Source organism: Lampris incognitus, chromosome 7 (genome assembly GCF_029633865.1).
Source record: "Lampris incognitus isolate fLamInc1 chromosome 7, fLamInc1.hap2, whole genome shotgun sequence".
In the NCBI taxonomy this organism is placed as follows: Eukaryota; Metazoa; Chordata; class Actinopteri; order Lampriformes; family Lampridae; genus Lampris; species Lampris incognitus.
In genome coordinates this window covers 26,180,617-26,196,078 of record NC_079217.1, presented here as the reverse complement: position 1 = coordinate 26,196,078, position 15,462 = coordinate 26,180,617, and the positions used below count along the sequence as shown (strand labels likewise).

At 44.3% G+C, this 15,462-nt stretch overlaps 1 protein-coding gene across 1 annotated transcript in view; it reads right to left on the bottom strand.

Moving 5' to 3' along the window:
* grik4 (glutamate receptor, ionotropic, kainate 4) overlaps positions 1-15,462 on the bottom strand; it is a 275,842-nt gene that overhangs the window by 32,200 nt on the left and 228,180 nt on the right. The window contains exon 11 of the mRNA XM_056282988.1: positions 2,429-2,632. Coding sequence (XP_056138963.1) covers positions 2,429-2,632 — 204 coding nt within the window. The remainder of the gene's footprint in view (positions 1-2,428; positions 2,633-15,462) is intronic.

Here is a 15,462-nt window from a genome sequence, read left to right as displayed (position 1 = left end):
TACAGTGTGGCGAGGAAACTGTAAGACCTCACTTAGAGCTTTAACACTGACCACACAGGCTGTGATTCAGATGTAAAGCCTGTTAAGGTCACTCTGATATGCTTTAGGAAAGTGGCTGACGGAAAACAAGCCACCAACAAGCCGTGACTGTTCTGGGGAATACAAATCCTTAAACTGAAAAGGGCAACCCGTCAGTGAAAAGTCCGAGTGCACAAACTGGGGGAAATCTGCTCTCTGTTGACTATATGACAGCTTTATGAATGCAGCACTGTGTACAGTATGTTTGTCTGGAAAACTGTGTGGAAGCTGCACTGTGCGATGCAGTGGAACTGCATGTATAAAAGAAACACTCAATGGTAGGGAAAGTGCTCAACAAATAAGGAGCAAAATAATCCAGTGGGTCAAGTAAATTCTTTATGAGATGGTACAAGCCTGTTTCATGCCATAAGCAATCATCACTGGATTATTATATATATATATGTATAGTGGGTTTTTTTGGAAACTGTCAATGGTTGTAATGAGAAGCGGAATATATCAATATATTTTCTATATTTATCTATTTCTCTCTCTCTCTCTCTCTCTCTCTCTCTCTCTCTATACATACATATATATATATATATATATATATACACACACACACATATATGTTTACACTCACTGGCCACTTTATTAGGTACACCTTGCTAGTACCGGGTTGGACCCCCTTTTGCCTTCAGAACTGCCTTAATCCTTCGTGGCATAGATTCAACAAGGTACTGGAAACATTCCATATTGACATGATAGCATCACGCAGTTGCTGCAGATTTGTCGGCTGCACATCCATGATGCAAATCTCCCGGTCCACCACATCCCAAAGGTGCTCTATTGGATTGAGATCTGGTGACTGTGGAGGCCATTTGAGTACAGTGAACTCATTGTCATGTTCAAGAAACCAGTCTGAGATGATTCGAGCTTTATGACATGGCGCGTTATCCTGCTGGAAGTAGCCATCAGAAGATGGGAACACTGTGGTCATAAAGGGATGGACATGGTCAGCAACAATACTCAGGTAGGCTGTGGCGTTGACACGATGCTCAATTGGTACTAAGGGGCCCAAAGTGTGCCAAGAAAATATCCCCCACACCATTACACCACCACCACCAGCCTGAACCGTTGATACAAGGCAGGATGGATCCATGCTTTCATGTTGTTGACGCCAAATTCTGACCCTACCATCCGAATGTCGCAGCAGAAATCGAGACTCATCAGACCAGGCAATGTTTTTCCAATCTTCTATTGTCCAATTTTGGTGAGCCTGTGCGAATTGTAGCCTCAGTTTCCTGTTCTTAGCTGACAGGAGTGGCACCCGGTGTGGTCTTCTGCTGCTGTAGCCCATCTGCCTCAAGGTTCGACGTGTTGTGCATTCAGAGATGCTCTTCTGCATACCTCGGTTGTAATGAGTGGTTATTTGAGTTACTGTTGCCTTTCTATCAGCTCGAACCAGTCTGGCTATTCTCCTCTGACCTCTGGCATCAACAAGGCATTTTCGCCCACAGAACTGCCACTCACTGGATATTTTCTCTTTTTTGGACTATTCTCTGTAAACCCTAGAGATGGTTGTGCGTGAAAATCCCAGTAGATCAGCAGTTTCTGAAATACTCAGACCAGCCCGTCTGGCACCAACAACCATGCCACGTTCAAAGTCACTTAAATCACCTTTCTGATGCTCGGTTTGAACTGCAGCAGATCGTCTTGACCATGTCTACATGCCTAAATGCATCGAGTTGCTGCCATGTGATTGGCTGATTAGAAATTTGCGTTAACGAGCAGTTGGACAGGTGTGCCTAATAAAGTGGCCAGTGAGTGTAAATATGTGTGTTTGTGTGTGTGTGTGTGTGTGTGTGTATATACCTGTATGTGCGAATGATTCCCCCCCTTTTTCTCCCCAATTGTATCTGGCCAATTACCCTATTTTCCGAGCTGTCCCGTCACTGCTCCACGCTCTCTGCCGATCCGGGGAGGGCTGCAAACTACCACATGCCTCCTCCAGTACATGTGGAGTTGTCAGCCGCTTCTTTTCACCTGACAGTGAGGAGTTTCGCCAGGGGGATGTAGTGTGTGGGAGGGTCATGCTATTCCCTCAGTTCCCCCTCCCCCCTGAACAGGCGCCCTGACCGACCAGAGGAGGTGCTAGTGCAGCGATCAGGACACATACCCACTTTCGGCTTCCCACCCGCAGACATGGCCAATTGTGTCTGTAGGGATGTCCGACCAAGCCGAAGGTAACATGCGGATTCGAACCGGTGATCCTCGTGTTGGTAGGCAATGGAATAGACCGCTACGCTACCCGGACGCCCGGTATATGTGAATGATTAATGCTTTTGTGGCTCCCTCACAGCTGACATGAGTTTGTGCATACATCTTTGATAGCATTTGCTTTTAAACCTACCCTTGAGATGAGTTCTCCAACCATTCCAGTCCAGGTCCCATTGGCTCCAGGCACCCCGTACACGCCATCTCCAACCAGCCGTATACGGTACTTAAATTTAAGGATGTCTGCCAGCTCCTTTAGCATGTCCACACAGAAGCCCTCATACCGCTCATTTCCCTCCAGTTCTTGGTAGTTTGGGCGCAGCATGACATATGGATTCTCCTAAAAAAAGGGGGGGGGGGAATAGTGGGAAAAAAGAAATAAATAAAGTGTCGGATTAGATTTTGTACACTCTCTAATGAAAGACAGCACCGGCTGTTTGAAACTGGAAGCTACGATTTTACACAATGCGCTAAATTTGACAGGGCCTTGGCTCTTTTTAAAGAAATACATTTGTGACAGCAGCTGCACAATTCGAGGACAGCGCAGAAGCCCGTTTGGCATATTTGTTACAGATGGAGCCATTCATGGCTTATCCACAGTGTGCATTGCAATCCATTTAACTCTAAAATAAAATATATTCTAATGAATATTTCACAGCAGGAATGTAGGCAACATTCAATATATATTTTGAGGGCCATAGTTCAAAGTAGTATGCTTTACAGTCTGCTATGGTTTTGAAGAGAAGCCCGGCAGATACTAAATTCAGGTACAGACAGGCAGTCAGGTACATTTAGTACTTTTATATAACATCTGGAAAAACTTGGCTGGGATCAAAGGCATGCGCACGCACACACACACACACACACACACACACACACACACACACACACAATCCCACATCGTGCACCCCCGACACCATATTTACAGCGTCTGTCTCCTGGAGAACAAACTCCGTTCAGCTCTCTGTTAATTTATGTCTTGTTTTATCATTACGCTGATGTAGTAGGATGATTTAATGAGCCCCTGAATGATGTATTTTTTTCAGCCACCCTTATCGGGCTATATTTCAAATAATGCAACTGTCAAACTCTTAGGCTCAGGCTGCACTATATCAAAAAGAAGACAGCATGTCGGGCACTGTGCTATTACATTCTCCTTAACCCCTCAGCATGTGAAACTAGAAGAACCTGGTCAACTTGGGCCTGATGTCATCAGAGGGTATCAAGGGAACAATGACTAACAAGTCTCTGTGCTGTCATTCTCCAATCCTATAAACACAGAGGAGGAGGAACAGGAAGGAAATCAAATTCAAGGTGTTTCACTGTTGATATAGACACCAAATACTAAAATGCAGGGAGTTTTTTTTCTCCCCCTTTTCTCCCCAATTGAATTTGGCAAATTACCCAACTGTTCCGAGCTGTCCCGGTCGCTGCTCCACCCCCTCTGCCAATCCGGGGAGGGCTGCAGACTACCATATGCATCCTCCGATACATGTGGAGTTGCCAGCCGCGTCTTTTCACCTGACAGTGAGGAGTTTCACCAGGAGGACGTAGTGCGTGGGAGGATCACACTATTCCCCCCAGTTCTCTCTCCCCTCCCTCCTGAACAGCCACCCCGCCCAACCAGAGGAGGCATTAGTGCGGCGACCAGGACACATACCCAAATCCGGCTTCCCAGCCGCAGACACAGCCAACTGTGTCTGTAGGGATGCCCGACCAAGCCGGAGGTAACACAGGGATTCAATCCAGTGATTCCCGTGTTGGTAGGCAACGGAGTAGACCGCCAAGCTTCGCGGACGCCCCCTAACTAACAACTCTTGACTCAGCTGAAGGTCCTTGGCTTTGATGAATATTGAAATAAGAAGCTGTTGCAGCTGTCAACAGTAGAAATGTGGGTGATAGGGGCAGGTACTTGGGCCCACATGGGTACTAGACATCCAGTCTCATCCATCCCAGAGTTTAATGAGAAAAATGAGAAAGCTAACAGAAAACAGTGAGGAGTTTCACCAGGGTGACATAGCGGTTGGGAGGATCACCCTATTCCCCCCAGTTCCCCCTCCCTCCTGAACAGGCACCCTGACCAACCAGAGGAGGCGCTAGTGCAGTGACCAGGACACACACCCACATCCAGCTTCCCACCCGCAGACACGGCCAATTGTATCTGTAGGGACACACAACCAAGTCCGAGGTAACATGGGAGTTGTTTTTTTTTGTTTTTGTTTTATACTGTAAGGCTGTGTGGTTATATACATATACCAAATGCTAGCTCTGTAATGTTGTGAGAACATAAAGTTATGACAGATTGTAAACTATTGTTCACAGCATGCAAAGTAAGCCCATAGCAGGTGAGAACAATCTTCTGCAGAACCATCACCTCAGTCATATGGGAATTCATGTGTGTAGTCAGCTATTACCAGGCACTGTAACAGTTTTCAGGAGGGCAAAGCACATCCAGCGATGTGGAAGGGACCTGGATCGGCTTGGCAGCTTTTTTGAGATTGTGCAGCGGAAATTGTTCTCCCATCATCACAGCAGGGTTCACTTTTTTGTGGTGGCTAGTTGTCAGGTGATTGATTTGCATCAAGAAGAAAAAAAAAACAACCCCTGTCAGCAGAGAAAACTGAGGGCCCATCCACATCCCTCAAGTTACTCATAATCATTCTTGACACAGATCTGTTTCAGGCTTCACTCCCTGTCAAAATGCTCAACCGAATAAGCCTTCTGCTCTCCAATTTCGTCCTTGCCCCATCCCACACCAACTTCTCTCCCTCCTAGGCCATCTCAACTTTGTCCTATGCATCATTCTCCAAGGGCGAGCTTTTATCTCTCACTTGCTATCTATTGTGTCTTCCGTCCCATCACTCTTGACTTCCATCTCCCTGGACACTTCAAGCTGTGCCAAAGCCCATCTGTGGCTCAACCTTTTTACCAACCACCAATATGTTCTCCGCGTAGCCCATGTTGCCAGTCACTCCAATGCCATCGCTGACTCTCTGTCTCGTTTATTGTTGCAGTAGTTCAGAAGCTCGGCCCCTAATGCAGATACCCTCCTAACACCGGTTCCTCCATATTCAGCACTGACACTAAACTTATAAATCCTGCCCTAATACCCCTGATTGTTGAATCTCAGAATTCCATCATCTACAGCCTACCACCCTCAACCCTCTCATCCTACTGGACAGCTTGGAAAAGTTTCCATTACTTTCCCGACCAGTATGACATAACCTTCCCGTCGTTCGATCTTGTCACCTTGACTTGTTTTAATTACCTACGCTCATTTCGTGATGGCTATTAAAACACATACCATCAAAGTTTATCTCAGTGCCGTCATCTTCTTCTCCAAACTCATAACCGGCAGTCTGGGCAAGCCCTCCATCCATCCTCAGATAACTTCAATCCTCAAAGGACTCCTAAGTCAAGAGCCAGCTACAACTTCTCAGTGCCTTCCTCTTACTGCTGACTTGCTGTTAGTCTGCATCCACACCATCCACTCTAAATATGGTACTCCTCACGTTGCTCAACCTCTTAAAGCCATGTTCTTGCTTGTTTTTTTTCCGTTTCCCTCAGATGCTCCAAATTCACCACCTCAACCATTCACTTTGACCGAAGCCACCACGTTCACATTTCAGATTATTTTATTTCTCAGATGACACCACGGTATTCTACTTAAAGCGATCAAAAACCAATCAATCCGGTTAGCCTACACCTGACTTTTACTTCAAAGTCTAATCACTGCTGAAAACCTTTCAAGATCCTTGCAAACTACATGCTATTCTACAGTTTACCCTTATACACAGGGTTTACTGGACACCTCAACGTCTCCATAAAATAAGTAGTAGCTACTCAGAGTATTGTCCTAGATGTAAGACTGAAACAGGGACTCTTTAACATATGTTCTGGACATGTAGATGTCTTGAGCAATACTGGAGATCCATCTTGGACATCATAAAAAGAATTGTGGGGGTGGAGATCCTAACCAACCCGAGACTGACAGTTTTACCACTCAATATGAGGGGCAACATTCACTTTATCAGACTAGCTCTAATTGCAGCTAATAAATGTATAGCCATTCGCTGGATAAGTGAGGAGCCCCCTAGCATATCTTTGTGGCTTAAATAGCTTTCATCATACTTACCTTCAGAAATGATTATGTTTAATCTTACAAAAATCCATTACTTTTTGATAATTGCTGGGGAGGCTTTGTAACCTTTTTACAAAATAGAATTTCTCTTGATTATGATGTCCATGGTCAGACTTGAAGCTACACTGCAGTGCTCTGTGGGGTCTTGGGTGCTCCCTGGGGCTGCTGGCTGTGCTTGAGATGGCTCGGGTTGTTGGAGGCAGGGTGTGTGGCTGTTCTCTGGGGCCAGATTTTGGGGGCATCTGTGGGGATGGGACTGGGTTCATCCCTGTGGGTGTCTATAGGGTTGGGCTTTGGGGGGTGGTCGCGCTCTCTGCCTCTTTCAGTGCGGGTGGTCCTAGGCGTTTGCTGGCCCTGGTGGGAGCCTAGGGCTTTTGTTTGGTTCTGTAAACTACTCTAAGTCTGGCTAAGCCACAAAAGGGCTAAATACACTGCAAGATTATGGAAGAGAATAATATTCTGCATGCATTAACCTGTTAGTATGTCTATCACTTGTACTCACAAATTTTTGTTTTTTGTTTTTCCATTATGGACATTTTGGAGGGCGGAGAGAGGAATTGATGTTTGATGCTGTTTGTATTGACTGTATTGTATCTTTTTTGTGGGAAAAAAAGGAAAATCTCAATAAATATATTGTTTAAAAAAACTACTTGCTATTCCAGATATCTCAGAGCATTATATTGACAGACCCTCTTTTTATCACTGAATACGGACAAGTGGCTATTTGATTCCAGTTCCACCATCACTTCCGCCATATACTATCCTTTTCTGGCATTTCTCCTGTTCATTACTCCGGACACTTCTTCAGAATCAGAACCACTACTTCAGCCTCCCGCAATGGCATCCCAGAACACCTCATACAACTCAAGGGCCGTTGGTCCACCCAAACATATCATCGCTACATCTGTTCAGATCTCAGAGGTCTTATAGCCGCTCAATCTTATCCTTAATAACTGGAGGTTTTTGGGGTTCATCGTTGCCCAGGTGCTATGGCGGATTCCCTACGAAGCTTACACAAAATGCAGTCAGCAAGCAACTACAAGAACTATGCACATTAATAATTTTTCTTTTATAAATCATTTAAACACATCTTGTTGATGGTGTGGTCCTTACTAGTGATTTGAAACTTATCAAGCGAGTTTCAGGAGCAGGATCACACCTCAACCACACCACTTCCACCATTCCCATAAATACCCACCTAATCCTCTCCTTCCCTTCTGCTCTCGTATTCTGCCCCCCCCCATTTCTTTGTCTCTTTCTCTTTCCTCTCCTTCGTAGGGTCCTGAGGGGTCTGTCATTACCTGGGTGCTACGGCAGATTACCTACGAAGCTTCCCCACAACACAGTCAGCAAGTGGAAGAACTACAAGAACTATGCACATCAATCATTTTTCTTTAATAAATCATTTCAACAAATCTTGTTGATGGTGTGGTCCTTGCTAGTGAAAGTTTAAATCGAACAATTTAGAATGTTTACACAAAAACTTTCAAATTTAAATGTTCAAAGAAAACCCAACTGCCTGGAACTTGCGCCTCGGTTTGCCAAATTTGAACACACCTCTGGACGCCCTTCTCACCCACTCACTGCACAAAGATTACTGGCCCACTGATTTTGATTATTTATTTTTTTTGATTTTGAGATACTTTATTGATCCCCGTAGGGAAATTACACTCTGCATTTAACCCCTCCTAGCTGAGTAGCCAAGAGCAGTGGGCAGCCGCCGTGAAGCATCCGGGGGCCAACTCCAGTTCATCCTGCCATGCCTCGGTCAAGGGCACAGACAGGACTATTAACCCTAACATGCATGCCTATGTTGATGGCGGGAGAAACCGGAGCATCTGGAGAAAACCCACCGCAGTGCAGACATGGGGAGAACAGGCAAACTCCACACTGAGTTGATGAAGATGAGAAGGGAAAAACTGTTGTGGAGTAGTGCCAAGTCAGCTTCAAATGTGGAGGATTTTGAACATCTCTGCGATGGCTCATCAGTGATTGTGTATGGATTCAATGAATCCAACCAAGGCAGAGAGAGAGAGAGAGAAAGACAGAGAGACAGAGCGATGAAGAGGAAGACTGAGATACTGTAACATAGGGTAAGCCTCTCATCTGCATGCAAGGAGGTAGAAGAGACACAAAGTAAGCAATTTTACATTGATCTAAATGGCATGCACTGTTTAGGCTAAAACTGAGCTAAAGTTGGTTTAAAAATGAAAGTCTAGTAAACGTTCCCTAACCTTGACGTAAGCTTAACCCTAAATATCTTAGCCGAAAAACTATGAAGAAAATTCAAAGTATTCTAGTACAATATATGGACTTGTGTGGTGTGTCTTAGACAGTTAAGTTGTTTGGACGATACATAATTATGTGTTAACTGAACAGTTTCATCTTGTGCTACATTTAGCTGGATATGTTCTGAGATTGATGAGAGCTAATGCGTAGCCGCCACGTTGAAGTCAGTCAGATAGCCAATCAGCCAGCCAGCCAGCCAGGGAGTTACTCCATGTAACACTCTATAAATGAAAATCCTGTCTGCTTGTTCATTAACACATTAAAGCAGCTGCACATGTCACCTCACTGGCCTGACGTGATACCACAGCAATGCTTGTACTTTCTCAAGCACAAGGCACAATATAAATGCTAATTTCATAGCTTATGTGTGGCTGTAGCTTTTCAAGCAATGCAGCCAAGTCAGGCTAAACTGGACATTTTCTCTCTATTTGCCTTCCTTGGCAAAATTGGCTTATTAAAGAGGTTGGCTTTCATGGGTTAGTCTGAACATTACCCTTGCAAGACTGGTGAGTGAGATGAGATGAACAAACAAACGTGTGCGATCCAATTAATTGGTCTTCATGCCCACCGAGCAGGGGACCAGAGTAATGTGTGTGTGTTGTACTACACCACATAATTAAATACTAATTGTACTTCGTTTATCCAGCTTAATTTGTTGATTGATGTGTGTGAGAAGAAGTAAAATCCTTCTATATTTATACCAAACAATCCCCGCTATTAGGTGACCAGACCTCTCAAAGAATGGCTGGAAAGCCACTCTCTCTCTCTTTCCCTCGCTCTATGTTGACCTGATTAAGTACAGATTAATACTTTCAGACCTTGTAAAAATCCAGTAAGAATCAATAACTTGAGGACTGACCAGGCAGTAGGGGCCAAACCATTTTCCCATGTTTTTTTCTCCCTTGTCTCTTTTGATGCGTCTTGGTCGTCTCCCTTTTTCTCACACTCTTTCTTTCGCTTTCTCTATCATCCTCTTTTTCTCTCTAATTCTCTCTGTAAATTGGAGTGGTTCTATAAAAATGGCTTGTTAAAGCTAACAGTTAAAAACCTCCATTAATTTGATGTGTGCTGGGTTGGTGGGTTGGAGAGAGGGATATTTAGAGAGTCTATCAAAAGTTGAGGTATCTGCTGTTAATCCTGCAAGTCATTTCTAACTTCTTCAAAGGCTTTTAGCAAACAATCTTAAACATCCCAACCCCCACCCCCCCCCATCCCTAAAAAACCCATAAAAAAAAAAACATGGAAGCGGAAGTTTCTGTGGAACCGAAAACAAAATGATATGAAAGTATAGTTTATGAAAAGCCTATACTCTAGTGTCTTCTTCCATGAAGGAGAAATCACAAAGAAATCCTATCTACTTTCTCTGGCACACCACAGCAAAAGCACAATAAAGGTAGCAGTTTGAAGCTGTAAAGAAATGCAGACTTCTTATAACAGGCTTATTCCCAAGCAACGCGGAGTCTGGGTGAGGACTGGTAACTTTGATGGAGCAGACACACTTAATGCATGCAAAGATGTGCAAAGGCATGCACGCACACTCCCCCACATATTATGTTGGGTGTTGTGGTGAATCTAGGGCCCTTTACGTTTGACTACACATCACACGGAGAGTTTCCCCTTTCAAAATCTTGGCATGTTCAAGATGTCTTCACAGAACTCTCCTCGCTCATCTGCTCCTGCCTCCAACTTAGTTTCCCTCCCTAGAAACAACTGTGCTCTCTTGAGCCTGGCAGTTCAGATACCATGTCACACTATCACAGAGCTCAGCAGTCCCATTTGAAGAGGAGCTACAGACGTTGTGATACTAGTATTAAGATAACAGTAGGTCAGTGGAAATTGGCATAGCCCATATTGAAATTATTTGGAACACTCTTATAAACTACATGGCCAAAAGTATACAGAAACCTTCTAAGTGGTGGGTTCGGCTATTACAGCCACACCCATTGCTTTTTTTTTTGGATTCCCCCCCCCTTTCCCCAGTTGTTCCTGGCCAATCACCCCGCTCTCTGAGCCATCCTGGTCGCTGCTCCACCCCCTCTGCCGAGCCGGGGAGGGCTGCAGACTACCACATGCCTCCTCCGTTACATGTGAAGTCACCTGCTGCTTCTTTTCACCTGACAGTGAGGAGTTTCACCAGGAGGACGTAGCACGTGGGAGGATCACGCTATTTCCCCCAGTTCCCCCTCCGCCCTGAACAGGTGCCCCAACAGACCAGAGGAGGCGTTAGTGCTGCAACCAGGACACATACCCACATCCGGCTTCCCACCCGCAGACACGGCCAATTGTGTTTGTAGGGATGCCCGACCAAGCCGGAAGTAACACGGGGATTCGAACTGGCGAGCCCCGTGTTGGTAGGCAATGGAATAGACTGCAATGCTACCTGGACGCTCCTCAACTCCCATTGCTAATAGGTGCATAAAATCAAGCATACAGCCATTCAATCTCTATAATAATAATAATCATAATAATACATTTTATTTGTGGGCACCTTTCAGAGCACTAAAGGACACCTTTAGTATTAGTATGGGTTGTACTGAAGAGCTCAGTGGCTATACTGAAGAGCTCAGTGACTTTCAATGTGGCACTATCACAGGATGTCACAGGCCAGCTCACAAAATGAGCCACCGAGTGCTGAAGTGTGTAGAGTGTAAAAATCGTATGTCTTAAGTTGCAATGCTCACTACTGAGTGCTGAACTGCCTTTGGATACAACGTCAACTCAAGAACTATTCGTCAGGAGCTTCATGAAATGGGTTTCCATGGTCAAGAAGCCCAAAATCACCTTGCGCAATGTCAAGTGTCGGCTCGAGTGGTGTAAAGAAAACCACCATTGGACTCTGGAGTAGTGGAAACATGTTCTTTGGAGTGATGAATCATGCTTCACTATCTGGCAGTCTGAAGGATGAATCTGGGTTTGGTGGATGCCAGGAGAACGCTACGTGACTGAATGCATAGTGCCAACTGTAAAATTTGGAGGAGGAGGGCGTCTGGATAGCGTAGCGGTCTATTCCATTGCCCACCAACACAAGAATCGCCAGTTTGAATCCCCGTGTTACCTCCGGCTTGGTTGGGTGTCCCTACAGACACAATTGGCCGTGTCTGCGGATGGGAAGCCATATGTGGGTATGTGTCCTGGTCACTGCAGTAGTGCCTCCTCTGGTCAGTCGGGGCGCCTATTCGGGGGGGGGGGGACTGGGGGGAATAGCATGATCCTCTCACGTGCTATGTTCTCCTGGTGAAACTCTTCACTGTCAGGTGAAAAGAAGCGGCGGGTGACTCCACATGTATTGGAGGAAGTATGTGGTAGTCTGCAGCCCTCCCCAGATCGGCAGAAGGGGTGGAGCAGAGACCAGGACAGCTCAGATGAGTGAGGTAATTGGCTGGATACAATTGAGGAAAAAGGGGAAAAATATTGGTGGAGGAGGAATAATGGGCTGGGGCTGTTCTTTATGGTTTAGGCTAGGCCCCTTAATTCCCGTGAACTGAAATCTTAATGCTGCAGCATACAATGACATTCTAGAGAATGGTGTGTCTTCAACTTTTTGGCAACAGTTTGGGGAAGGTCCTTTCGTGTTTCAGCATGACAGTACCCCCATGCACAAAGCGAGATCCATAAAGACACGGTTTGCTGAGTTTGGTGTGGAAGAACATGACTGGCCTACACAGAGCCCTGACCTCAACCCCATCCAACACAATTGAGATGAATTGGAATGCCGACTATGAGCCAGGCCTTCTATCCAACATCAGTGCCTGACCTCACTAATGCTCTTGTGGCTGAATGGGAGCGAATCCCCACAGCCATGTTCAAAATCTAGTGGAAAGCCTTTCCAGAAGAATGGAGGCTGTTATAGCAGCAATTGGGGGCCTAACTCCATATTAATGCCCATGGTTTTGGAATGAGATGTTCAACAAGCACATATGGGTGTAATGTTTGGGTGACCACATACTTCTGGCCATGTATGTTTTGTCTTATATGGCCTAGGGGCAAACATACCAACCAATTGCTGGTGGTGGAGTAAGTACCGTAGATTGCACTGCTTTCAGTGCAACCATACAGCCTTATGCTGTACGGAAAAACTAGTATATGGGTATATCTTTAAATTGAGTGACAGCTCCATAATGGTAGAAATATGGGATATTTTGTGACCCAGGAGAAGACTGGGAGAGGACGGTGAAAATTGAGAGGCAACTGGGGAAAAACAGCAGAGGTGGCAACTATGCCTAGGAGTATGCCTCCCACCCTACGTCCCCAGCCCTCCTGTGTAAAATTTTGAGACCTCCTTTCATGCATAAGCACAATGTTCAATGAACGCAATGAAAGAATATCACTCAAAAAGCTGTTCAAGTAATAATTTCTGAGTGTAAGACTCCGATTGCACATTCAGCTCATAGGAAGCAAATTCTTTGAAGCAAACTTTGTGATTACATGCAAATCCCTGTGTCCATTTGAAAGCGCTAGCTATGTTGCAACTCCTGTAGCATACAATACACTGGCCTAGGGACATCAAGATATTTTGATTTGCATGAACTTGATGGAAAACTTTAACACTTGATAACAGGAGACAAAAAGAAGGCACATACCAAACTCCAATAAAACAGTCCAAAGCTTATGAGAGCACAAGGGAACTGCAGTTAGCTTATAGGAAAACACAAAGATGGAATACAGGGACAAGGTCAATTTATTCATAAAACACATTAAAAAAACAACAACACCAAGTGTTTGCAAAAGTGCTGTGCAAAATGAATGAATAACAAAAATTAGAGACAACATACTGAAGATCACAGGGATTAAAAGGAGTTAAACAGTTTAATGATCACAGCTTTGATCAATAAACCATTAATCTCCATTTAAACACAGAGGCAGCATCTTATACTCGTACTCGCAGGCAGGTTTTGAAATTTACTCTAAAGGGAGTTGGCTACAGGAAAGGTTGACTTCTTTTTTTTTTAAACGCAGGAGAGTGACATTGAGTCCTGAATCCTGTGATTGTAAGGCAGGTTGATAGTGAGTGGGTAAATTTGTGATATATTGTGGCACTAGGTACTTTAGAGGTAGTACTTTATGATCAATATATGCTTTTAAGCAGAACAGGGGAACAGACTATAAAAAAGGAGCTATTTCCCATTCTTTCCATAACAAATTTCATCATTTTAACCTTGAGATTGTGAACAGGGACAGGGGTCTATCTCAGAAGGTAATAGGATGCCTGTCTCTATGATACTGACAGTAAGAGAGAGGCTATGTAATACAAGCCATTACAGCTGATAGTTTCTGTTTACTGGAGCAGTTAAAAGCAGCCCTTTTCTTGACATTTATACGTGGCGGGTACGACTGACTTCCAAGCAAGCCTGGGCAGAGTTTAATGCAGTCCAAACATATGCCAGTGTTGGTCTTTCACTGATACCTTTGCTATTATCCAAAGGGTGACATTGGACCAAAGGCCCTCTTACAAGTCCAAATATCAAGTCCAAAAATATATTGGATGGCCATTTGACCATGCAGTTGATCTTAGTTTGGTCTGTTAGGATAAAGTTGGAAACCTGGATTATTCCCAGGATTAGACCAAAACCAATCAAAATTGTGGTTACTAGCCAGTAATTGTGTGTTTGTGTGTGTGTTTGTGTGCGCGTGGCTCGTCCATTGAAGAAAGGGAGGACCATCTTCCCTAAAATTTCAGAGAAAAATAAACTTCAAAGAGAAAAATAAATACACATAAATGTAACAGACTAAAATACTGATAATGTTACTATTTAACACTTCAAAGTCACAAAATCAACCTCCCCTGTGTCAAAATACTGATAGCACCCCCTACTACGATTGAAAATTACTGTGTGGAGGTCAGACATCCCCAAGCCTCCCATTGATGCCCATTAAAATGGTTGTTACCCCGGCGGCTCATGAGCTCTGGCTGTTAACATGGGGTTAATGGCAGTAAGGGAGGGCGAATACCCAATCAGAGTTGTGAGGGAGGGAGTTATCAACGATATCATGCAAGAATCTTGTCTTGTGTCATCTGCTATTGGCCAAAACACGTAAAATGATGCTCCGACAGAGGACGTCCTCACTAACCAACCAACAACCAGAATACAGTATTGACGGTCACGTTGTTCCAAAGATAATTTCCAAATTTCATATTCAATTCTCTACGACTGTATTGTACATGAGTGTGATGAACAGCTGGTAAAGTGATGGAGTCATAAAATAGTAGATTAGAAAACAAATAACAACACGCAAATTGTGAACTACTTTTAAACACATTACTATAAAATTACATTTTTGAAATGTATAATTTGAATTTGATGATGGCCTGGCAGCCTGTCCAGGGTGTCTCCCTGTCTTCCGCCCAATGACTGCTGGGATAGGCTCCAGCATCCCTGTGACCCTGACAGCAGGATAAGCGGTTTGGATAATGGATGGAATAATTTAAATATGAATTAAATCTACATTTAAATGTATAATTCAAAATTAAATTTTAACTAGGCCTTTTCAACAGAGTCCAAATTTCCTTTTTCCCCCCCCCAGATTGACATTTCTCTTTCTTTTTTAATCGAACAGTGACAACAGCCACTCTGCCTTTGTCCTTACAAGATCCAAAGTAAAGGTGAGTATTCATAGCTCAATTTAGCCCCTCTCCCTTCCAATCACTCTTAAACTGCAAAAGCTTGACTTGTGTTGATATTTTAATGACTAGACTTCTTCTAACCTAACAAGATCCAAACAAGACAGCCAGCTTTTACTTG